Source organism: Homalodisca vitripennis, chromosome 1 (genome assembly GCF_021130785.1).
Source record: "Homalodisca vitripennis isolate AUS2020 chromosome 1, UT_GWSS_2.1, whole genome shotgun sequence".
Classification (NCBI taxonomy): domain Eukaryota; kingdom Metazoa; phylum Arthropoda; class Insecta; order Hemiptera; family Cicadellidae; genus Homalodisca; species Homalodisca vitripennis.
Window position 1 is genome coordinate 56,066,385 of NC_060207.1, and position 27,663 is coordinate 56,094,047.

Genomic DNA, 27,663 nt, shown 5'->3' on the forward strand with positions numbered 1-27,663 from the left:
ACGGTAGTTAACTTCAAGCAACTAAAAACAATTAAAAACTATTGCATAGATAAGTTAATTTTGTATAAATAAACTAAATTATTAGTCCATAAACTAATTACAGAGGTAAGCTTCAGTAATGGTTCAGTTTATTCTATTGAACATTTGCCGGCAAATGGTTGCTGAAAAATGTATTTTAAAGAACTTGTCAGCAGAAGAAAGCAGTTGCGACTTGATATTGCTCAGGATAGTTAGGATCGAAACAGAATGACCCTAGTTTTCTCAAAACATTCATAAAAGATGATGAATCATGACTGTATGTCTATAATCTAGAAACCAAAATGGTTCAGTTGAAACATGCAAAATCAACCAATTCAAAAATAGCACACCTTGTTCAAAGATCATGCAGACTTATCTTGTAAGATGAAATTATTCCAATGGAGTACTTCATTATAAGCATACACTCAAGGATCAGATTATAATTTGTTAAAAATATAAATATTTTTAGTAAACAAAATGATTCTATTGATTTTATCCTAGATGTTAAATTGAGGGAATGTTATGTTTTATTAGTTCGGCAGGCATTGTAATGAAACATTATTTAGAATTTTGATCTTTTAATACAGTACTTTCAGTAATAAATGCATTTTATTATTTCAGTAGTTGTAATTTATACCAACAATAACACAATTTGTTAGAGAGGGATTGTTACTGTTCAGAATCTTAAAACAGTTATTGGAAGTTTGATTTTTAGAAAAGAAATATTCCCAGTGACCTAGTTTTCCAAACTTTTAAATACAGTTCAGTAAATTGCACAATTTAGTTAAAATTACAAAATAATAAGTATCAGTTTAAAAAAATATTTTACTACTATAATATAACACATTGTGTGTGTTTTCACAAGACCATAATCTGCTGGTCTACCATTGGGCAGATCTGGAGGGTTAAAAACTTAAAGTTTATGTTTTAAAATTAGATATCTTATCAAAAGCAAAGTTATGTATATTATTTTTTGTATTTGTTAATTTTATGTTAGGTGAATTAATCTACAGATACTCACTTGAAGATGCCATTTATTACTTGCTAAAAACCACACAATCACTGGTAAACACAAGGTTTATTGTCCATACTTCAGTTTGATTAAGATGAATTAAGGCAGGCGGTCAGGTCAGGGCTATCTTATCAAAAAGAAAAGTTCGTGACCGGAACCAATTAGGTAAATTTGTTTTATCTGTATCTCTTTGAGAAATATTAACCAAGAAATTAAAATAGAAGCTAAATAAAATTTTAGACTATTAGTGTGTTGCGAAAGTAGGAATTGCAAGTGCTGTATTCAAACAAGGAGACTAACAAAAGAAGCTATCATTAAACTGTAGCACTAGTACTAACTGGAATTTAAACTTACACAGCAATTTAAACTCATTTTAGCCCTTAGGTTTCATCCACAGTCACTTGGTACCAACCAAACCAGCCCTGATTGACTCCACATACACTTCTATCCATTTAACTATTCCTTTCAATTAATTACACAGGATTACAGTTCAACTATCTGTTAGATTCCTACCTCTTCATGTCAAATCATTCCATCTCATTTCTACCCCTCAAATTCTTTGTTTCAAGTCTATTCTCAACTAACTTATGGAGAAAATAATGTACTACATCACAATTAAATCAGTTTAAAATACTTTTGATCACTTCGATCAGCAGTCAAATTTAGTGTCAGCACAATGGAATTAGTAGTGTTCAATAGGTATGCAAGATCAATTTTCATCTAAAGTTTCAAAAATTCTAAGACATATGCTTTAAAGTAGGTGTTTATTTTGGAATAGCTTATTACCACTATACCACTAGAACTCTAAACTGTTATTCTAAACTGTTATATAACGTTTACAGTTGTTACATAAATGAATTCTTGTGTCAGTTTTTAAACAATGAATAGATCATTGTGTAACAGAATAAATCCGGACTAAGACTAGGGGTGAATACAGCTTTTATACCAGAGAATGACATCTTTGATGAATTGACCAATGAAGAAAATTATAATAAAATTCCCATAAAACCAGTAGTTAAAGCAGTGAACTTGGGAATAATACTAGGATGTGACTTCTTAAGAGAACACAATGCAAAAATTGACTTTGAACATGGTAGGATAAAGTTGGAGGTAGATAAGGAAATATTAAATGTTGAATTTACTGAATCAAACTGTGAATCAGATGACATAGTCAATGGTATAAAGTTAATTAGGTGCAATTACATAAATACATTAGTAAGTGAAGATGAGCTGAAGAATTCTTGGAACAACATAGAATTTCTATGTAAAACACATACTGAAAATATGAAGGACAAAGTTAATGATGAGAAGGATAAACAAATTTTAGAAATATTAGAACATTGTGAAGTAAAGGAAAATGAAGATTTAAATAAATTAAAAAGTATACTGATGAAAAATAAAGATATTTTTTCAGATGAACCAGGTTGTATAAATATTTAGAATAAGATGTGACAAGGATAATGTAATATAGTATATAGTGTGTGTAATATGTTTCCAGTAGGAGATGACAATATAAGGATATTACAATATTGTTTATCAGTAAGAATATGTTTAGGATTTTTACAAGGTATTTGTGTATCATCATAACTTGTGAGTGTATAATCTAATAGTGTTAACTTGTATTGAACATTATGTTATGTCAAATGGACACGTTAAACATTATACTCAAAACGTATAGAGGTTACATGTATTCAGTTTAAAAATATTTAAAACTTTAGTACTGTTCTTATATATATACTATATATAGTATACTATATAGTATATACTATATATATACTATATATACTATATATATATATATATAGTACTGTTCTAATATATATATATTCATTGATATTTGTATTAATTGTAATTTGTGTAATCATTTAATATTAATTGTAATTTGTGTAGCTGATTTATATATTCATTGATATTCGTACAGTTAATTATATTCATTGAAATTTGTGTAATTGATTTATATGTACACTGTAATTTGTGTAATTGTCTAATATACATTGTAATTTGTGTAATATGATTGTAAGCATTTGCTTTGCTTTGATATTTTACTTTCTTTTAAATGAATACTTTTATAGGTGTTAACAAAATTATCAAGAAAATTAAATAATAGCTTAATTGAACAAAAATTTAAAAGATTTAATTGGAGGAGAAATATAAATTGATAACAAATATGTGATCAATCTATATTTGGGGGTTGTGTAACAGGTCAAATTACGACATTTGAATATTCGTGGGGAATTGGCAGACTGTGACGTCAGTGAATCGGCAGACTGTGACGTCAGTGAATCACATGTTGTCGGAATTGAGATTTATTTGATTAATAACGAAGAAATATATTAAACTTTATACGGGAAAATATTTGATTAATTAAAATGAAGTAAACGTAACCAAAATTCGTGTTTTACAAAGGTGCTAAATAGAATTACGCAGAAAAGCCAATTGTGGGATAAATGACTTGTATATTGATGACATCATAAAGCACATGTTACTAAAAATTTAAATAAAAAGCTTTGAAAAAATAATAAAAAGAAAATAGGAAGACTTAAATTGATTAATTATAGTAAACGTGATAAATTTCGACAATTATAAGAAAATTTAATAGACACCACAGACATTCAAATTTAATAAGTTTTAAGCAGTACCAAGGGAACGCAGCCAGCATTGGGCAAGATGGCGACCAACACCATCCGGAACAAAATGGTACAGCAACGTGGGACTGGTGACAAAAAGGCGCACAACTACATGGTGAGTCAACAACACTAAAGAACCGACTCACAACAAATTGACACAACCACGTGGAGGGGATCCGCAGTAAATTGACGCAGTCAACGTAAGGGGCTTTCAGCAAATTACCGCAGCCAATGTGGGGCTGACACTCATCAAATTGGCGCTACAACCTGGGGCTCACATCAATAGTTTAACAATAAAATGTTTATTTTATTAATGTATATTTTTGAGAGGCTATTTTAGGTAACAACAAGTGAAATATCTATCAGAGAAATATTATTATTTTAGTCCCAAAAATTAAATTTGTGTTTTCATGGAAAATTTAAGTTTACAGCGTTTTAAAATAAAAAAGTGGATTTTGTAAAAATTATCATTTGAATATACTATTTGTTACCTGTTTGTGTGTGTGTGTGTTTTTTGTGTACACATGTGTGTTAGCGTGCGTGTGTTTGTAAAATGCAGGTCACCACAAAACCTTTTTAGAGTAAATGAGTATTTCAATGCCTCCTCTACCACCAAAGTATGATATACAGTACCTTCTGTTTATAGAGTGTTATGCATTCCTTGGAAAGTATAGTTTTAGAGGAAATCTTCATAAATATAATATTATGTATGCCAGAAATTGGATTAATGAACATAAACATTTGGATAAATAAAACTGCAGTACTTCTTTAAAAACTTCATAAACCTACATTTAGTGTTTGTAAAAATATGTTGACGTTAAAATGGTTTTTAAGCCAATAAAATATTTTCCGTATCAAACTTTTCAAATTTCATTTTAATTTAGTTTAGTTGTTTTTATAAATTATCCTTGTTTTATAAAGGTTAAATACATGTTATTACTTGGGACAGAAAAAGACAAGTTACTTTAATAGTACAAAGTCAGTTTTAACTTTATTTTGTTGATAGAGTCGTGTTGGCCTTGGATAAGTTATGGGTGACTGCTGGGGTTTTCTACAATCTGACCAAGGCATTTGACTGTTTCCCATAATTTGAAGGTAATAACACAAAATTACAATCAAATTAATATTCTCAATGTTACCCTGAAAATGATGAGATAGCTTCTCCCCATTGACACAATGAGACTTCTGACAATCTAACCAATATTCAACCTGAAGCTGGTGAGATGGGTTAGTCAAATTCTTTATTACATGAATTTCAAGTACAAGTGTGTCAAATACAATAATAAAAACAGGCTGTACAGGTGTAATAATTTTAAATTATTGGTTAAAATTAAGAACTTGAATTAGAATGCTGCAAGTAGCTGTCACGGCTCATGAATAAGAGTGTAGATTGGGTGGTTGACCAAGGAACTCCGAAGACCCTTCTTGAAAATATATCCTTTCAGAGCCTTAAAATATTACAGTTAGATGTTCCTCCGCTTCTGAACAATGTAAGACGGCTTCTTTTGAAAGTGACTTATGCGATAGTGTGGCAATATGTAGTTGGCTACTTTCTGTATGTTATAGGTGTGTATGTATTTGCCTGTCGGAAAACTTCATCTTTCAGTGTGAAGAACAACTTCTTGATATGTAGAGCGGTGACAGTGAGAATCCCAAGCGTTTGAAAGGCTTCTCTGCAACTTTGGCGAGGATGAAGGTCGTCAAGGGAGTTTAAAGCTTTTTTTTAAAGAAGAAGAAATCTTTTAAGTTTTCATATGAACGAGCCACCTCACATAGCAAGCCCATATCTTATGTGAGATTCAACGAGTGCATAATATGCAGTTATTACAGCTTCCAGTCCTCCATTCCATTTTATTCGTTTGACGACATACACTCCTGTGCTCACCTTTTTGCATAGTTGGATTATGTGCTCATTCCAAGTTAATTTACTGTCAATTGTTACACCAAGGAATTTTACTTGGTTATCCATAAGGAGGTTATGTATGTTCATATTCTCTTATTTCTTCTGACTAAAATTTATTTAGACTGTCTTGGAAGAATTCCGTACTGTCATTAGTTCTGCAATATCTGGAGGCTGCTCTTAACCTGTCTAATGCACTAGTAAGAAGACTATCTGCTGTGTTGCTTTTTATACGTATCATCCACATAAATCAGGCTGGTAGTAATGACACTAGCATCTTGAATGTAATCAGGAAAATTGTTAATAAAAAGTATGAACAGGATTCAACCCAAAACAAATTCCTGAACTACACCTCTTGTTACTGGTAGTGTTTTACAACAGTAAAAAAATGGTTATACCGTTAGTTGTGATTTGAGCTCCACTAACTGGGATCTTCCGGAATGGTAACTTACAAATCATCTATTTGCTAAAACTTTTACTCCATGATGTTTGTGATTTTTAGAAATCAGCTCATGTAATAGACAACTGAACGCCTTACTGAAATGTACAAAGAGGGCAGAGATAAACTGGTCTTCATCTAATCAGTCTATAATGTACTCAACAAGGCTAAAGCAAGCAATAGCAGAAATTGTCAATTTTCCATGAAGAAACCCACTTTAAGACTCTGTAACAAGTTTTGCTGTTTAAGGTGGGGCATGGGCTTCCTAAGTACAATTCATTTAATATTTTTTGAGAATTTAAATCTTAGGGATATTGACTGGTAATTTTCCAATGCTTTAGTTGAGCCCTTTTTGTGATTTGGAAAAACTTTGGATAGTTTAAGTGCAGATTGGAATTGACCATGCATGAAGGATATGGTGTGAGCTCATTTGTGCAGTACTTAACAATCTTTGATGAGTAATCATCTATCCTAAAGTTAATTTTAATGAATTTATAATGGCTTTCAGTTCGGTCACATTTGTAGGGATCAGTTCTAAGGGATGTATTGCATCATTATTGTCATGCAGTTCGCACTCTTGTCTTCTTCATCACCATCTTAAGAATTCTCTATTTGTGTGAGAGTCATTTCAGCAAGTTGTGTAAAATAAATGTTAAAGAGCTGTGCAGTTTTAGTCATATTGGCCACATTCTCATTGTTAAATCCAATTTTAATTGTATGGCCCTTAACTATGTTCCCCTTTCTTTACTTGTTTATGATGTTGGCAGCATTTAAAACACAATGTGTGTTTAAATTTTGCTGGATATTTCTTAGTTTTATGTCATATTCTGTTGTTTTCTTAGGACAAAAAGCTTATAAAATTGCACGTAGTCCTATAAGGACCTTTGTGCTGCTTCTGGAGTGACAGGATATTTTGGATGGGTAAGGTTGAGAGTAGGGGCCGTCTCTTGTCGAGATTTATGAGGAAAAGTTTAGGGCACAAATATCAAGTAATGTCCCCTAGGAAGAAGGAGAAGCCAGCTCTGAACCAGCCTCTCGAGTTAAAGCAGGCAGGGGGTGGCAAACTCTTATGTCTAGGATGGCAAGAAACTTTGACTCTTGGGAAAAAACCCCACCAACTCTAACAGTCATCTCCCGCAGTAGTCTAGACCTATCGAATTACACTTGCGTCCCAGAATCTCAACATTTGTGATTAGTAATGTGCCGCTCTTGGATATCCATGAGGTTGCCCAGATTTAGGTGACACATCGGTTTTTGCAGTACCCACTATGAGTTCAACTGAAAGATATAAACCAGCCAGAAGTGAACCCTCCTAGGGTTTATGTAACATTGCTTCTTTATTTCTATCATTAAATACTTGTCAGTTAGTTGTCCTGTAATTTCAAATGTATTTTCTACCAGAATGCAAGCATTTTGGAGCCTATGTGCCTCATTGTTGTAGCTGAGCCTTGACTCTTTATTTCTACTTTAAATTTTATTCATAGAGTATGTAATATCTAAAGCTGTTTGTATGACTCCTTGGAAGTTACAATACACTGATTCTGCATTAAGTGCAAGATTAACAGATTCCCAACTTATTGACATTAGATATTTTATATTATGGAAATTCTCAGATCCAAAGTGTCTTTTAAGATTGAAGTGTGGTTGAGTTTTGTGTTTGTTCAAATTGCTTACCATGATTAGTTCGACAGTATGATCAAAGAGTCAAGTATTAATAACAGAGTCAAAGTCATGAATGTTGGTGCAGATAAAGGATAGCCTTCTAATTTTGTGTGTAACAAGTTCTTCTTCTAGGATAGTGTTTTCCATGTCTGGAACCTACAGTATGTTGATATCTCCCACAAGTACAAGGTGTTTATTATGAGCTTCCTCTCGATCGAGTATGAGTGAAAGTGTACCTCTCTCCATACCATGTGTTTGCTCTGGGTAATCTGTCATTCCCAAAACATAGAAGAGTCCTTTAATGCAATATGTACAATTGCCACTTCATATACAAACATTTTCAAATACCTAACCCACCCTACTTTATGTATTGCTCTGCCATACTCTGATATTAAGGAGAATACTTCAACCTTGGCTTTCTCTGGTTCACGTTATATCTGCATTCTTGACTTGTGTTATATACAAAAGTGGAGGCTAGATTCTTTCAAACTCAGTGTTTTGGTGATGAGTGTTGTCTAAAAACATTTTTCTTTGTTGCTCCATTTGGTCTTACCTCCTTTTAAAGAGTAGAATCTGTATATTACCCACTAAGGATGCTGGCGGAGGGGTACTTTCTCTCGAAATTTGAGTGAAAGTGTATTTCTTTGGATTTTTTATTGTTTCTGTTCTCATCTTATTTTTCTGAAATATTAGAAAAGTCTTCTTCAGATTTTTAATGTTTTTTAGGTTTTATTCAATAGTTTATTGTAACTTTATGCCTTGCTCTTCAAATATGTTTTGCATTTCTATTTAAAGTTGCTTTTTTTCTTCAGTTGGGACTGAAAATGTGTTAGTTCTTCATTTAGGATTTCTATCTTGCTTAAGTACCTTTTTTTCATTTTCCTCCAGTGTTTTTATTTTATCTTAAGGAACTTGTTTTCCCCCCAAAAAAGCCGATCTTGTGTTGGCAGTCATTTCCAATTTATCTTCTTTATTTATTTAAATTTCCAGGATATTGTTTTCAACCAGACTATTTTGTATTTCTGGTAATGATTTGTCAAAAAGTTTTGTTCTATACTGTGAAAAGGGAGAATGTTTAAGTCTATAATTTATGGATGAGTGTCATGGAATCAGAAAAAACAGGCTCTCAAAAGTTCAGACTAAAGATGATTATTTTGCCTGTCGGGTATCTTGTGTTCCTATGTTGGAGAATCTGTGCACTCTGTGCAAGTCAGGATTGTGGTTTCTTCTTTTCACAGTACCTTAAGGCACTTATCTGTAAGGTTTAGACATCTTCCATGAAACCAGTTTTGGTAAGATCCTGAGCATCTGGTTGCCGAGTACTTTACCCACATTCCACAGAGACCATAAAGGTATTTAAGGGAGAAATATGGAATAAACTTTTATAAAATTGCAGATCTTTGTATAAATCCTGTACATATTTAGCCACTGATGATCCATTAGTTGGATTCAGTGGGCATTGCTCATTCATAATGTATGTGCCGTCAAAGCCCAACACGTATAGTGTCAAGATCATCATGATGTTAGATCATTTCTAAAAGTACATGGTGGATGTACAGATATACCATGTAAAAGGACCAGTGCCAAGAGATAGACCAGCAGCTGAATATTATGTTGGGAACTAGTAGCTTCCATTGAAATAGTAATATTATCATGAACAACTAGTTTACCAGTATTCCACTTGTCCAAAATCTAGGTGCTGGAAAGAGTTTGGCTGTTATAGAAACTTGAATACTCTGTATTAGAATTCAATTCAATTCAATTCAATAATATCTTTATTCACACATTCATCAAGAATGGTTACAGAGTCAACACATGCAGTAAAAATTGATGTCATCAAGAAGTAGGTAAACTAGTTTAAAACTATTATAAATGCAAAGAGAAAATATCTTTAAAATTTGATATCAACTAACATTTCTGTAAAATAAAATATATATGAGGATAAAATATATGAATGCATATACATACACATACATGTCTTAAATAATAGCATTAACAGAAATTAAAAAAACTCATTCAAACTATAAATTGTAGAGTTTATCAACAGGCTGTGCAGTCTTTTCTTCAGAGTTTTAGAGTCACATGTTTTGAAGTTTTCTGGAAGCATGTTAAAGAGTCTTGCACCGCTATAGGAAGGCTTCTTGGTGTAAAGGGTTGTTCTATGTGCTGGAAGGGATATATCATTTGCCCGTCTTGTTGTGTAGCTGTTGACGTCACCAACCCTTGGTAATCTTTCTCTTGAGGCGTGGGTGATTACCTCGATGATGTATATGGACACTACTGTGAGTATCTCAAAAGATTTAAAAGCCTCTCTACAAGATTCTTGTGGCTGTAGTCCTGCCATGATCCGCATAACCCGCTTCTGTAATACCAGGACACGATGAAGGTTGCCGGCAGATGAACTTCCCCACAGAGTTATTCCATATCGAACATGTGATTCGAACAGAGCGTGATATGCGGCTTTCAAAGCGATAGAGGTACCAATGGATTTAATCCTCTTCATTGCAAAGATTGCAGAGCTAAGCCTTGAACACAGTTGGTCGGTGTGATTGCTCCAGGAAAGGCCTTGATCCAGAGTTAGGCCTAAGTGTTTTGTGTTGTCAACTCTCTGAAGATCTGGGGGCTCAGTCAAGCATTCTTTTAATCGTCCAGAAGCGAGATATTTTGTCTTTGCAGCGTTTTAAAAACTAGGTCGTTATTTGAGCAATATTGTTGTGCCATACTGACTGATATGAAGGTACGAATGTCCAGGTCTTCAATGGCATTGCCACTCGTTACAAGAACGGTGTCATCAGCAAACATGACTGGGTAGCTTATATTACCCAAATACTTAGGTAGGTCTGCAGTAAAAAGAACAAACAGAACCGGGGCCCAACACTGAACCCTGGGGAACACCTCTTGTAACAGCCAAGGGCCCAGATCTTGCAGTCCTCTCTGTTCCATCCAGGTTTTGTTTTATTTCAACGACCTGTTCTCTTTCCCGTTAAGTAACTCTCAAACCACTTGACTGTAGTCCCTCCAAAACCAAGAGATTTAATTTTGTTGATAATTAAACTATGGCCCAAACAGTCAAAACGCCTTACTTAAATCAAGGAAAACACTTGTAACTGTGTTTCCTTCCTCCAAGTTGTCAATGATGTGTTCTATTAAATCGGTTAAAAAAGCACTTGTGGTTGATCTTCCAGGGATAAACCCATGTTGTTGTCTATCAGGCAGGAGATTGTTGAGTTTAAGGTGGTTTTGAATTCTGGTTAAAATTATTTTTTTCTATGATTTTTGAAAATAGTTGGGATTAGGGATATCGGCCTGAAATTTTGTAGCTCCTTTTTGCTTCCCTGCTTATGAAGGGGATAAACTTTAGATATTTTGAATTTTGAGTTTGCTAGGAAAAATCCCTTGAGACAAAGACTTGTTGATTATATCTGTAATGGGTAAAAATACTTCACCAATGCAAAACTTTAGCAGCTTAGAGCTCACATCATCGATACCTGAAGAAGATGTTGACTTCAGTGACATTATAGTGTTAAAAACTTCACTGAAGGAAGTGAGTCTCCATTCCATAAGTGAAGTTCCAAGAAAAGAAGTATCACTCATAACAATAGCTCTTGATTGATTGTTTTGCAGTAGAGTTTGCTCGGCTATAATTGGAAAAAAAAGATATTAAAGTGTTCACACAATTTGTCTGGGTCTTCTTCTACCTTTCCTCCAACATCAATCTGCCATCTTGCCCCTGCACTGTCTTTTCTTAAAATTCTCTCACTATTGATGACATTCCAGATGGCTTTAGATTTATTAACTTGACTCAGCAATAAGGCTTTCATTTTCTTCCCGTCTTAGAGTTTTTAGTTTTATATCATACCATTTTTTTTCTTGTTAAACGCATCCACTTTGTCTTGCTCACTTCAGTTTTTTTATATTTGTCAAGCGCCAGGATGAACTCTTTTCTAAGGCTGTTAGCTTCTGTGGTTGTGTAGGGCTAGAATTTTTCCTCTATTTTTTTTCCGTATGCAAATTTTACGTGGACATGGTGATGTCAAGGCTATTGTCAGGGTATCAATAAAGTTCATGTAAGCCTCGTCTGCTGTGGCTGCCTGATAGACTCTGTCCCATGATTGAAGTGACAGGATGTCCTTGAAGTGCTGGAGGTTGTCAGGATTAAATTGTCTGTGAGTAGTTCTAAAAGCTTCATTTTTTCTTTATTGGGGCGTCAACGTAGCAAAGCTGTCCCATATGATCTGAAAGGCCCGTATTTTCCACTATGACTTTTACTCTGTCAGTGTTAAGATTGGTGCAGACAATGTCAATGGAAGTAGCAGAGGTACTAGTGACTCTTGTAGGAGGCAACGGTATTCTGGTTACATCGAAGGTGGCGAGTGCTTCGCATAATGCTACATTTTCTCTTGATGGAAGCAAGCAATTTACATTGATATCACCAACAATACAAATTCCACTGTTGTCACAAGGAAGCAAGCTGAGGGTATCAGTTAACAGGGCCAAGGCATTGTCAAGAGGAGCACTGGGTGGTCGATATATCCCAAGAATGTATAAACATGATTTCCTGTCGAATGTTATCCTGATTGAAGACATTTCACATACGAGTTCTTCTGAATGGTCAGCAATATTAACACTCTCCACCTCATTAGCCATGTCAGTGTGCTTGTAGATGGCAACACCACCTTTCCTGTGACTCTCTTCTGCAAAATGCAGTTACCAGGACAGTAGTCCACCAAGCATACATTTTTCAAAGTTTATTCACTTAGTCCATGTTCTGTGAGGACAACTAAATCGGGCTTGTGGATGTGTAAAAAGTGATTTAATCTATCGATTTTATTGCACAGCCAATCTATGTTCTGATGGAAGATTTGAATCTTGTCTTTAAATTTGAATTCAGGAAGATTCCTGCATCGAGTTTTGCTTCTTTGAGTTGGGTCTAAAAAAGTCTGGGTTTCTGAAGAGTTTGAATTTTGGAGTGGTGTGATTTAATTGTTAGTACGGGTTGACGGCATAATTTTGGATCCACCGTGACATTCAGTTTTTTTTGACAGGGTTTGGCTGGCTCCCTCAGTGGCAGTTTGATTCAGTTTTTTTGGACAGGGTTTGGCTGGCTCCCTCAGTGGCAGTTTGATTCAGTTTTTTGGACAGGGTTTGGCTAGCTCCCTCAGTGTCGGTTTTGATTCAGTTTTTTAGACAGGGTTTGGCTGGCTCCCTCAGTGGCGGTTTGGTTTAAGATTATCATATGTAGTCTGGTTGGATAAAACATGAAGCTTGTCGATATATAATCATTAAAAAACTCCTCGTAAGTTTCTCCCTCTCTAAGCACCTGTGCAGTAAATGGAGGTGACTTCATTTCCTTGCCATGCGCTTTCCGACAGATGAGTTTTGTGTTTGTTCTCTGTAGGTTTGTCTAACTCTATTAAATCATAAAGTGTGTTCACAGGATGCTTTATTTTCTCACTACCTGAGTGGGAATTTTGGGATTTTTTTTATTTCAAAGTTTTTTCCACGTGACTTTTTTTTTCTATTTGAATCGGAAAGGTTCCATCTTCATAAGTGTGTATAATGGGAGCTACTGAGTTGTTGGTTTATCACCATCATCATCAGTTGACTCCATTGCATCATGAGATATCTTGTGATGTCAAGCGTCTGACACTTAAGTCTGGCTTCCCGATTTTTTTGCTGCCTGAAGGGATATACTAAACAGATTCTTTCTTTTGGTTTTATTTTTTTAATCTGTGCTACATTTTTTCACATGGAAGTTCTTGCCAGAAGAACTGTCCCTGTGACCACTTCGGGGAATGCAAGGTGAAGAGTGTTTTGTAGGCATAATGTTTTCAAAGTTGTTACAACATTGATGGTGAATACCGTCTGACAGTTTTCTGAATTGTTTGCTCCATTTGGTCTTGTCGTTTCTTTAGAAGCAGAATTTCCAAGTACACTGATGAGGATTGTGCTACTAAAGGGGAGAAAAAAACTACTGAAACCTGAGAAATTGGCTTGCAGCCCCGAAATAACAAGTTTCTAAACAATGGAAATATTGGTTTCAAACATTCAATACATTTTTGGAAAATACTGAAGTTAAAGAAAATAAGAAACAGAGTATTAGTAAGTTTTCTATCCTATGAAAACTATGATTTATCAGTGAGTGTAATGATTACAACAATGCTATAAAAACATTAGAAACATTATTCATGTGTAAGAAAAATGTACTTTTTGGTAGACACTTACTGGCTAATTTTATACATTACGAAATAGAATCAATTTGCAAATCAATTAGTAAGGAGTGTGATTTTGTAGATGTCAATGCTAAAACCTATAGTGTTGAGTAGTATCAAAAATACTTTTATCAGTGGTTTAAATTTATCTCAAATCAGGCAATATATTCTGCACATAATGTCTTAACCTTGGAAAAAGACATAGAAATAGCTTGTTCCTTTAGTGTCAGCTCAGAAACATGCAGATGATTAATCCATGATGTGATGTGTACCTCAATCATATTGTTACAGTGCTTTAAAGATTCCTACAGACAAACTAGGAGCTCAAAAAGAGAATTCTAGTACTGCTGCTATATCAGCACATGGATCCCAACAGAAGTGTTACTTTTGTGGAAAATCAAGACACATTTCAAGAGATGACTGTCCTGCAAAACATTCTATTTGTAAAGGTTGCTTGAAAACTGGTCATTTTCTCATAGTTTGTTTATTTAAATATTTAAAAAAAGATAAGATAAATTCAGCCTGTTTAATATCATATTTCATAATAACTTTAGCAGTAACACCCAAAGTATTATCTAAGGCAATTGTATCTGGAAATGTGAACGGAATTTCTACTAAATCTTAACTGATACTGGAAGTTCTGTACTTGATAGTAGTAGTTTTGTACTGGCAACAACCTTAAAACATTTCCAGAATTCAAACGTGTCAATAGACATACATTTCACCAATTAAAGAGCATGTTAACAAGTTCATGACAACGTGTACCCCATCGGGTACACATGATCTTTCAAAACTGCTATCGTGTACCTGATCAGGTATACACCGGGCTTTCATAAAGTGTGTTGTTCACCCGATGGGGTACAAGTTGCTATTCATTTTTATTGTTTGCCTGTCTTAGTGGTGTGTCAAATTTGATCCCTCGCTTAAATAAATACCTCAGACTATCATGTACCCCGTAGGGCGCACAATTGCTTAATTTTTAAAGTAAATTAATTTTTTTAGGTACCTATTGGGGTACACGAAGAAAAAATTGAATAAACATAATAAAATAATTGTTTTTTGTGCTAAATTGCGAGGCCTTTCTTAGGCATTTGATGTAAGAAACCAATTACGGTTTTTTGCCATTATTATTGAAAACTTCTATGGCAAATAAAAAGTTTGGAAATAATCCGTTGTTGTGAACGTGTTAAGGTAGATATTTATGTACAATACAACTCTTACAAACAAATTTCTGTTTTTGAATGACTATGTACTGATAGGACATGAAACTAAATACTAATGTTACTGTAGACTTTAGAGACCAAGGTCATTTTTCTTTTGCTAATGTGGAACCACCACCATTATTTCAATACATGACTAAAGATTGTTGTCCTGTGACTAAGATAAGGGGATTTTTTTGGGGAAGGTGAAAAGTCTATACAATTGGATATACAGTCTCTTCTGAAAGATGGTGTTATTGAGAAGAGTGTTTCTCCATGGCGAGTTCAAGTGCTCATTCCCAAAAATAAAAACCACTAGAAATGGCTTGTGATACTGCCATTCTCAGACAGTAAATAAATTTACATTACTGAATGCTTATCCTTTTGTCAGATATTGAATTAGTGTTAAAAACCACTTAATTTGATACTTTCAGTTCATTATATTTGTCTAGTGCTTATTATCAGATACAGATTCCAGAGCACAAAAAAATGTAATGCTTTTGAAGCTAATGAGCAATTGTATCAGTTCAATTCCATTCATTTTGGAGTAACCAATGGTGTTTAAGGTCTCCATAGGGCAATAAAAGATATTATTTCAGAAGAAGGACTGGAAGGTGCTTTCGCATACATTGATGATGTTACAATAGGAAGAATGGGTAAACAAGATCATGATAATAACTTAGACCATTAATAAGTTTAAGTTTATGTTAAGTTAATAAGTAATAAGTTTATGACTGTAGATAAGAAGATCAATCTGACATTAGCCCTGAAAAAAATGTAAATTTGCTCAAGATTCTATGTCTATCCTTGGTTATCAAATCAGAAATAAAAACTATATGTTCCGACCCAGAGAAATTACAGCTGCTTTTGGACATGCCTCTGCTTTATGATGTTCTCTAAAACAAACACTTGGATTGTTCTCACACTACTCTAAATGGATTAGAAGTTTTTAGTAAGCTAGAATTTTCCTATTGAAACCAACTCTCTTGCTGCTGCTGATTGTTAAAACATTAAGAAGGATACAGAAAGATCATTGATAGACTGTTAGACAAACTTCTTTATTTACATATTCATTAAGAACAGTTATAGAGTCACATAATATTATTACATAAATATGGATGATGAATGTTTATACATTTGTGTTTCAGTTAAAAAAAAGTCAAGGTACATTTTGAAATCTCCATGTTTTATTGCAGGCGTTGAGGAACTCGTCCAGTGAATAAAATGGTTGATTTACTAGGATGTCATGCAGTTTTCCTTGTAGGGCACTCCTCATCAATCTTCTCATTGTTTCTGGGAGAGCGTTCCACAACTTCCGGCCGATATAAGATGGTTTTTCTCCATAAATTGCTGTGCGATGTGGAGGCAGAACGTAGTTGGCTGCATGGCGAGTGTTGTATGAATGGATGTCTTTCCCTGTTTGAAGACCCAGGCTGTGCACATGTAGAATTACTTCTTGGATGTATAGAGCAGTGACGGTCATTATGCCGAGGGTTTGGAAGGCTTGTCTGCAGCTTTGTTGAGGTTCAAGGTCAGCGAGGATTCTAATGGCTTTTTTCGGCAGGACGAGCACCTTGTTGAGGTTTCCGACAGAGGATCCGCCCCATACAGCAATCCCATACCTCATATGGGTTTCTACTAATGAATAGTAGGCTGTTTTGGCATTTTCTAAGTTTCCAATCCATTTTATGCGCCGAACAGCATAAATACCTATGCTGATTTTTTTGCAAAGGCCATCCACATGCTCTGTCCAGCCGAGATTTCCATCCAGGATGATTCCAAGGAATTTAACATGGTTTTCAATTTCTACGTCAGGTATTTTTGGAATGTAGTCTTTTCTTTTACTAAAGTTAATCTGTATGGTTTTTGATGGATTTACAGCCAGGTCATTTTTCCTGCAGTATGTCAGTGCTTTACAGAGGGAGTTGCAGGCGGTTGCATGTACTCCTTCTGCAGTGTCATCCCTTATTAAGAGTGTTGTGTCATCAGCATACAATACACAGTTGGTATTGTGATCTTGGATGTATGCTGGGAAGTCATTGACAAATAAGACAAAGATGACTGGGCCCAGGACTGATCCTTGTGGCACTCCACGTGTGACTGGTTGTGGGTTTCACTGGTAGGTGTTTTTATGGCCAAGTGTAATGTTCTGTATTTCAACTACCTGTGTTCGCCCTGACAGATAGCTCATAAACCAATTGTTTGCTATGCCATTAATGCCTAGAGATTTAAGTTTTTCTGATATGAGGTCATGTCCTAAACAGTCAAATGCTTTGCTATAGTCGAGGAGGAGAGCAGAGATGTATTTTCCTTTGTCTATTTGGTCAATTATGTATTCTACTAAGCTGATGATAGCTGATGTTGTTGATTTACCTTTAAGAAATCCACGTTGGCAGTTAGTAACTATGTTATGCTGCTCTAGGTAGGTCATAAGTCTATTGAGTACTAATTTTTCTATTATTTTTGAAAATGTCGAAAGAAGTGAAATAGGACGGTAATTTTGAACTTCAGTGGTTGGTCCTTTTTTATGTTTTGGATACACTTTAGATTGTTTTAATGCAGTAGGAAATTTTCCAAGTCTGAAAGATTTGTTTATTATGCTGACTAGAGGTGGTATAAGCTCATCAGCACAATACTTTACAATTTTAGCTGAACATTCATCCATTCCACTGGATGGTTTTGATTTAAGGGAATAGATGGCAGCTCTTACTTCTCTGAAATTTGTGGGGCCTAAGTTAAAAACAGTTTGGCAGTTGTCTACTATAGACTGGTCATTTTCATTTTTATCCTGATTTCCAACTGTTTTCTGGTTGCTAAGTTTCAGTGTCGTTTCAGCAACTTGAGAGAAGAAAGTGTTAAAATGTTCTGCAACTTCAGATGGGTTATTCACGACTTTTTCATTTATTATAATACTGGATTGAGATGGGATTTTTTGTTGTCCTTTTCTTTCATGGTTAATGACTGTCCATATGGCCTTGGTTTTGTTTGCAGCTGACTCAATGAAGTGTGAGTTTGCATTTTGTCGTAGGGTTGTCGTAGGTTGAGTTTGCAATTATGACAAGTTTGTTGTCATAATTTTTTTTCTTTTCCACCATAACTGCTTTATCTTGGATATTTCCTGTCATTTCATATTTGTAAAGTGCCTTTAAGAAAATATCCTTGAGGTATTTTGTCTCATTGTCATAGCACAAAGTTTTTTTGTTTGTTTTCCTGTTACTTTTACTGCAGGAACGGGAGTTACAAAGTTGAAGATAGAAAAAATTAATATGCGTACCAATTAGGATATTAAACCACCAAGAACATCGGATGTAACTTATGTTAACCAGTAGCGAGTAACAGGGTTGAAAAATATGTATTATATAAAATACAACTAAATAACGGTACACACTAATTCTTTATTCCAGCAAACGAGAATCTATATGTAAACCAAATACTTCCCCAGAGGTGGGTGACAAACTTGTCCAAATGGTCAGAAGAACGGCACATTAACACGAAGATACATTACAAGGAAATACAGAAGATTCTTCAAATGATGCTGAAGTTAAATCTGAACAGTTAAATCAAGAAAATAATAGTTTCTCCTCGAATTATACTAAACAACTACCTCCTAAATTCAGTGTAGGAGAAAGTAGTATAATTTACTCTTTGTTAAAACAAAATATAGATCATCTTTTTTTTAGGAAAACATTAAGTAATTATCTATACACTGAGATTGTATCTAAGGTTATCTAAATGAGTTTTGTTAACTATAGCCTTAGTTTATAAAAAGGTTTTCTTGGTTTCATTACAGCGACATTGCAAAGCCCTTGTAATGGCAACAATTTGTGCTCAAGCTTTACAAAAAGCTCACTAAACCTTGGCAAGAGGCTAGAATGAATGAAGTAAACATGAGCTGAGCATTAAAAAGTTCAATCCAGACAGTTTTGGTGGACCAACGCAATATCAGAGTTCTAGCTCAGTCAGATCAGAGAGGGTAGGAAATATTGTTTCTTTTGTGACTCCAAGAAGAAAAGGATGACAGCTTAATGCGGTTGTGGTAAAGCAGTTTGTGGTGAACACCAGAGGAAGATTTGCCCTGATTGTAGTTAAGAGTTATTGATAACAAGACCAAAACAACTTGCCACGAGATAAAAGTATATTACTATCAAATGTTACAGTGAAAGTTATACAAATATACAGTTATACATTTGCTAAACTCTTATACAAAACTCTATACAAACCAAAACTGATAAAAAATAAATTTTCTCTCATTTATCTGACTAAAAAAGACTATACAGCATGTCAAATTTACATATCAATACCCATAGCATCATGGTAACCAAGGGAATTCTTTAGTTTTTTAGGGACTTAAAATCATATTGATACCGGTCTAGGCTGAATCCCAATTCCTAATCCTAAATTCCATCCCCTAGCGACAATGACCTACGTGAGATTAGTGTTAACTTCAGGTTATACAAGAAACAACTCTAAACATTTCAACCTAAAATTATCATTAAAATCTACATCCCACAGCTGAACTACAGAATCACACCATCTGACCTACATTCAATTAACATAATATAACTTGATAAGATGTAACTGAACATATAAAGAACAAAATTAATTAAGAGTTTATTATTTGTAGAATAATTGTTTTGTTCTAATAATTAAATAATGACAACACTGTAAAGAAGGTTCCAGCAGTAGTGATGGTATTATAGTAAAATCATACCTAAAGAATCAAAATATTTATACATATGAACTAATGTTAAATGAAGGAAATAAGGACATTTGTCCTCATGATCACTTGCTATGCTAGTAAATCAGCAACTTAGAACTATATTTTGTCTCAAAATGTCAATTTGTACTATTATATAAATATTTTATTTATACAATATATGTCAGAGGTAACATGAACCCTAACTTACCTTCATGATAAGTGCACAGCATGCTGTTTACTGACAAATACTAAGAGTACAAAACATAATACGTAAGCAAAACAGAGTGGCTCTATGGTTACGTATCACTAAGATAAACTAAATAAACTGTAATAGTTTTACTAACTTAGATACTACATTCAAACAACTCAGAATAATAAAAACATTTTTACAGAGAAAATATAAAAATAGATTTATATTTATAATGTTGCACTAAATAGGGGAACAGCTGCTTGCTTCCTTTTGTCAATTCCGATTTATTTTGATATTGTATTGAAATGTTCATCATATATAGGTTAATATTATTTTTAGGTTTTTAAATACCATAAAAAATTTGAGAAAACAAGATTAAAATAAAATTTAAGGTTTGTTTTTTATTTGTAGATGAAAGAAACCTCACTGGCATTAAATTAATGTTGCTCAGTTGTGATCAGGCTGTAAAAAAGATCTTGTGAGTTTTATGCCATAGGAATAATGTTAAACCTCAAACAGTAGCATGCCCTTATTTTTTACTGTAGAATTATAAGAGGGGTCTCATTTTAAAGATGGGATTAATAGGCCTACTCTATAATACGTTCCCAAAAGAAGCATAGCACATGCTAAAAAAATTCAAAAGAATAACAGAAAAATTACTTTAAAATAACGTTTTTATTCTGTGAGAGAACACCTACCCATATCCCTTATCTTTTTAAAATAATATATTAATATTTATGTCAAACGTTTTCCTAAAATCCAAATATAGAGCTAAAGTACACCTATTACGATCAACTAATGACTCAATTTCATATATATGTTCTTCAGTTGCTAAATCAGTACCACAATTTGGAAAAAACCTATACTGCTTTTGTGAAAAATCTTTTGGTTTAAAAAATATTTCAATAGTTCTCCTTAATAGGTATGACAAATATTTTAGCCATAGTGTTTATAAGAGAGATCGGCTGATATAAGGAAACAAAGCTATCATCACCTGACTTAAAAACAGGCACCATAACTGCGTCCTTGATGCTTGTGGGAAATACACTCAATAACAACCTTACAATTCCATATTGTCATATAAAATTGTTTTTTATTGATAACATATTTATACCATGAAGGCCAGAACTGTTTGTACTTTTCATATTAGAGACTATTCTAAGACCATTAATACCATTGGTGAACTTATCAAAGTTAAAACTAAATACATCACTCTCACTAATCATTTCACATCCAAAAAACTCAAATCTTAGTTCATTTGTTATATTTACAAAATAATTGCTAATAAAAATTCTATTTTCATGAACTGGCAAAACATTACATTCTTAATACTGACTTTTTTCATTGCATCCTTTCTTGTTTCATTGCATCTCTTACAACAGACCAATATTTTGTGATATCACCATTTTTTCTTTCAATAATGGAATAATAATAATAATTTATTATTGCCTCTCTGATTCTTTTTGTTACAAGCTTTGATAATTTATAACACTCTTCTTTTTTATCCAATCTTATCATAGAAAAAATGTTAAACATAGTGGACTTCCTATTACTCGTATTAGTGAGATCAATGAATTAGTTATGGTTTTATGCTTTCTGTATTTTGTTATTGTACATATATGTATGTCACCAATAATTACGGTTGGATCGCAAGAGTTCTGAAGTACGAGATATTTTCAAAATCTACTTCAAATGCATTATATGTAAATTTACAACACCTATAAATAACATATAATGATGTTTTATAAGAAAGTTTATTTTCATTTTTAACTTGTGAATAATGTTGGTAGTGGGCAGCAATAGTAGCTGATAAGAGTGTTGCAGTTCAGAGGTCAGGTACACAGCAATACCTCCAGCCTGGTTGTCCTGTATAGGCTATTGTCATATCTTGGTAGTTGGTATTGATTCTCTTCCCCATATTTTAGACAATTTTATTGTATCATATTGCTTTTATTCATTTAATAAATATATACAAAACTCATCATAATGTTTCCTTAAACTTCTCATGTTGAAATGGAAAGTATGTAATTTTTTTCCTCTAAAACTTACATTAATTGAAATACAAACATTTGTGCTACAAAAAATGAGAAACAGTCATTTTAGCCCTCTGATGACTTCAGGATTTTTTCCAGCTCAAAATTAGATTTAATTCAAATGGTTTTATGATTCGGGGAGTGAGATTTTCAGGCGAATAGTTTCCCTCTTTGGGCCACACACATTTAAACCCTTTCTTCTCTAATTGCTTTGCCTTATAGAGTAATTTCTTGTTACATGGGGAGAGGTGTTCATTCAAATAAATAAACATGTCCGGGACTGAGTTGATAATCTGGATGGGCTTAACTTTTTTTTTTGCCCTCTTCAAAATACTGTCTCTTTTTTGTACTTGAGAACAGTAAAAGAATAGGTTTTATTCCGAATTTTCTTTGAGTAGGAATCCGATGAGTCTCTTGAATAATTAACAAAGTTCTCTGACAATGTCACCCTGTCTTAATACAATAGCAAGAACTGCCTCTAGTCATAAGACAAACCATAACTCTGAAGGTTTTGATTATGATTATATTACTTGAAACCATCAAACTGCTCTTGCAACAATATAAAATTATTTTGTAATTCCTGGTTTTGAAAAATATGGGATTCATTCAATTTTTCCAAATTTTTACTCTACCGTCATAAACAAAGATGCTTGTTCAAATTCATACATTTTCTCAGAAACAAATTCAACCGGTTTATTAAGTAATTCTTCATTAAATTTTTCAGTGTAGATGCAAAATTGTTTCTTAATTGTCTTTTACACTCCTCGTGTATTTTACTCGTTGCTTCATAGGCCACAGGTTTACTTCTACAGACTTTAAATTTCGAAGTTTTCTGTCTAGCAGTTCCCATAGTAACCAATGTATTTTCTGATATGCCAGCACAATAAAAGTGCAACTTACATTTATTGATGAAGTAAAGTGCAAATTCATCATCAGAAGGAACTGGATCTCTACAAATACTACAGTTATCATTCATCTTGAAACACAGTGCGGCAGAGCAAACAAGGCAGACAACCTTCCACTATGCCAGCTGGCAGACAACTAAGATATTATTATAGCTATAGTGCATTATAGCTACTAAGATACGTTACTCATCAAACTATTAATTTTCCCTACTGAACAACTCCCAGGAAATTCAGTTTTTCATAAAATTTTACAGTAATTTTAAAAATACCATAAATCCTATAAGTTGGTATATTTTAATAAAACTTTCCAAAAGTTTTTTTTTTCACTAGATACTGAATATGTTTATAAGTAAATCAGGTAATAACTATTAATAATTTTTCAATTAATCAATATGCAAACTTACCTAATTCTTCTAAAATTATTTTGTTTTCTTATTACTTTGTATTAGTTTGTTGGCCTTGTAACTTGTGTACTGTTCATAAAAAGTTGTGAACTGAATACCTCTGTAATGTTTTATAAAAATATAATTGAAACAATATTAAATACTTGTACTTATACCAAAATATTAAACAATTAAGCAATTCGGGTTGCTGAGCTTAGGCTAAGGCCTTCACAACTATCTGTATCATTTATTTTATAATTTTACTTCACAAAGGGCAAAATAGCCCACAGTTGTACAATATTGCTTGACAAGTGCTGAAACCTAGAAAATAGCACAATATAACGTAACCACATTATAAACCTCATGATATATACATGTTTTTTTTTAATTTTATAATTTGTTTTATTTTATTTTACAGCATCTTTTAGTTTGTGAAAATGTAATGGTTCTAAATTTATAAACATTTATATATAAAGTAAATTGAAATAAATAAAATCAATTGATTGGCTAAAGTAAATTAATTAAAACAAAATAAAAATATTTTGTATATGGAAATACAATTTTGATTGGTGAAATAAAACCGACTCTGTACAGATGCCAGGAATCGCTTGAGAATTTTAATATAACAATATACTTTCAAAATATATGTTTATTTTCTAATTATAATTTAACTCACATCTGCCTGTATAGTATTGAGACTCTGAATTCTAAAGTCAATTAACACATAATACTGAGGTGTCATGCCAGTAGGATAATGTGGGTCAACTTGTACACCTATGTTGTGTGAACAGTTTTCACTTTTTGTAATCTGTCTAAAATTTCAAATATAGTTGACGAAGTCTATTATAATTCTATTGATACTTAACAACAAATCTTTAATCTCTGTAAAATAAGGGACAAGTTCATTATTAGAAGAGAGATAGCTTTAAGTGACAGACCTGCTGAGTCTGGAAGCTGATTTTGGGCCTGTTTTAAATTAGTATTCAATGATTTGAAACGTCTAATTATACTGTGATTGGCATCAGCAAATCGCTAAATCAGAAATGTTTAATTTAATATAGGGAACTCATCAATATAACTTGAAGTTTTATGTGAATATTCATCAAAAGGCTACCATCTTGCCTCAGTTGCCGATTGAGAGAAACTACAAGGGAAGATAAAATGGTGATATAGAAACATAAACTACAATTGGCATGTAGTTATTTAATATCAAAATTATTCTTCCAGCAGAATTTTAGACATGAAATAACATTATAGAACTTATTAACTCCTGGTTTTTTATACTAGGTAAAGATGAACTTTCAATTTATATGAAATAAAAAAAGTAAAGATGTCTAATTTTACCAGGTGAAGTTAGGGCTAAGAAGCCGTAACACTTAACCTGGGGACCAACAGCTTAAAGGTGACTTCCGAATCACCACCAATGGCCGGGCAGGTGGACTGCTTTCAAGGACAGGATCGCTCAGCGGTCACCCATCCAAGCAGCAGCCACGCTCAACGTTGCTTGATCTGGTTATCTTATGATAACCATTGTACCCCCTACACTATGCCATTGGCTATGTAATAGTCTAACTCAATCATGTTCATATTAATTTAAAAAAGTATTGTGTTTTATTAGATGTTACAGGAAATTTGGAAGCTGTGAGTGACTATAGACAATTGACTTAAATTTTGACTTAGATCAAGTGCCATATACTACTTTTTTTGGAATCTTTTTTGAAATTTTATTGAATTACAACAAATGATACATCAATTTTGGGTAAATAAAAACCAGAACTGTTAAGAATTTAATTAGTACTTCAACACACATCTCGGGGTAGTTTTTGGGAATGTAGATGGTAGACATAATTTTACTATAAAAATAAAATAATTTCATTGTTGGTTAATATGAGTCATGAAATAAGAAAACAATTGAATTTCTGAAGTATAAAATTTAACTTGAAATACCAAATATTCTTGACAGATTAAATTGATTGATTACCAAAGTCACATTTTATAGTTTAGTCATAGTTTACATACATCATTAACATGTTCAATATTATGTTAAATACAGTTTGTTAAAGATTTGTGTTTCACCGATATAAAACATTTATATTGATAACTTTCTAAAACTATTTATTTTGCTAAATAATTTGAATTCTCCAAATTTAGAAAGTCTAGAAAATTGTTGAGTGGCTGAAATTGCAAATGAAACGTCAATAAAATTTTACCCACCATAAATTATGCACTCTTGATTTTTTCTTACACCAGCATGATAAAACTGTATTGAAAGATTTAGATGAACGTGACATGTAAACTGTAAAGCAAACTCAAGTCTCTCAATGGGCAAAGGTAATTGTGATCAACACCCTTTTGCACCAAGAGTTTTTGTTAGAAGGAACAGACCTAACTTATGACCATAGGTCTCCATGTTATGCTTGGTTATAATATACCAAAGTAGTTGATTTTTAATAGGATCAGTTATTTCATAACGATTTAAAGATTTGCATAATTAATTGTTTTTGCTATTATTTTGTTTATATTTCATTTATTTAGTTAATTTCAGTTATTGTAGTTCAACTTGAATTTCTTGAACCATTTTTACTCCATGATAGTCTGTGAATGATGTTTTAGTTCTGAACTGCACCCGTAAATATTCCATTTTCTGAATCGGCATTTTGGTTTTACGAATTTTCAAAAAGTTGTTAATATAATGACTGTATTCCTTGTTTACTTACTTATTTCCACATTTATCATTACTATGACGCTACAGTGATTATAACTTGCTTGGTAGGTTTAAAATTAAGTATCATAGCTACTGAGGTACTGCAGGGTATCAAAATCCAAAATTAAAATTCTATGAATTACCCAGATTTCATGACATTAATATTTATAGCTATCAGCATTTTGAAATATATACTGTAGAGATTAATCGTTTTTGAAGATATTTTTCCTAACACTTTTTACATACATAAATTAAGTTTACACTTAGTAACGTATAAATATAGAAGATAATATTGTCTAGGGTTCGTTGAAATAAAATGTTTTAACAAAAATTACAACACATAATATATCCTCTGAATATACAAATTAGAAACCGCAAAAGGATTTCTATGCCTACAAAAAATCTTTTGTAACATCCTGAAAATGAGTTGGGTTGTTAACTCCTAACAAAATTTTCTAACTTTTTCAGGTTGGTAAACACAGTTTATTTTAAAGCAATGATGTAGTCAAATATCGCGACATTACAAAGGTACACAGCAAAGACTTAACAGTGAGTAATACTCATAAGGGAATTATCTCATTTGCTTGCTTAGTTAATCACATGTACTTACCATCATAAGTAGTAAAGTCAAACATCTGAAACTTGGTTTAATATTTATCATTTAAGTAACTCATTCCTTTTAAAGTTGATTGTATCTTTCTAAACCACAGTAAACTGTTATGTTGCATCCAGAATACACCCATAAATGAATACAATCAAACATATTATACAGTTTTGGAAATGAATTTTCCTGACAACTCCAAATGAGTAACAAATTAATAACAAGTTCTATGCAAGATAAGAAAAAGTGTAAATGTCTATTTACTGGTAAAAAATTCACAAACCATAGTATTCACCTCGAGTCACACACAAAAGAAAGAGTGAATATTAACTTACTAATTGGGTTAAATTGAAAGATTGGACATCCGCAACCTACTGTAATGACTGGAATATGATTGCAGTTCTAGATGCAGGTTAAAATTTATAATTTAAGTTGACAACACTGTTGTATTAAAACTATAGTTTTTTAATGTCAAGATTTTAAACAGCACATTAAAAAGTCTAAATCATAAAATTGATGTTTAATGTATAATGTAATATTAGAACATTATTTTTTGTCCATAAATGAATAATATGCTCAAAATGAATATGCCTAAAATTTTGTTTAATGTCAAGTAATTTTCAAATTGTTATCTGTAATACTAAGCAACTCATTCATAAATATCATAAAGTAGTTGTTACTCATTGCTTCACAAACAATTTTCAAAATTGAAGTCCTTATGATACAATATGATGGAGTCCTATACAATTTTTCAAACGTAAGTAGGTATATATAAATTTCAATAAACATTAAATCACAAAAAGTACTTGATCCGCTTGGACTCATACCCGGATCTCTCACTTGTTGGGTGAGTGTGCTACCACTACACCACAGAGCCCTTACTTTTTACGATTCAATTATATTGTACTTGGGCGTTTCTGTTGAATATGCGTTTAAATAACCAAACTAACATATGATCGGAGGACCAAGTAGCTGTCAAACGACTTTTATTTACATTAATTAAATTTGTATAAACGGCAAGAGCCAAATTTAATTTCAATAAACATTGAATCACAAAAAGTACTTCCTCTGCCGGGACT

The 27,663-nt window shown here is 32.9% G+C and overlaps 1 protein-coding gene across 5 annotated transcripts in view; it reads right to left on the minus strand.

Moving 5' to 3' along the window:
* Positions 1-26,905, minus strand: part of LOC124361845 (solute carrier organic anion transporter family member 74D-like) — a 44,464-nt gene extending 17,559 nt beyond the window's left edge. The window contains exon 1 of one of the 5 annotated variants that reach the window (XR_006922400.1): positions 22,892-22,995. Coding sequence is in view for 4 of the 5 variants with exons in the window: in XM_046815870.1 (XP_046671826.1) it covers positions 22,892-22,967 (76 nt within the window). In the remaining variant the exon portion in view is untranslated. Of the gene's footprint in view, positions 1-1,039; positions 1,143-19,976; positions 20,059-22,891; positions 22,996-26,593 lie in introns of those variants that run through there. The other 4 variants (XM_046815879.1, XM_046815870.1, XM_046815887.1 and 1 more) reach the window with 4 other exon arrangements.
* Positions 26,906-27,663: the final 758 nt, after the last annotated feature.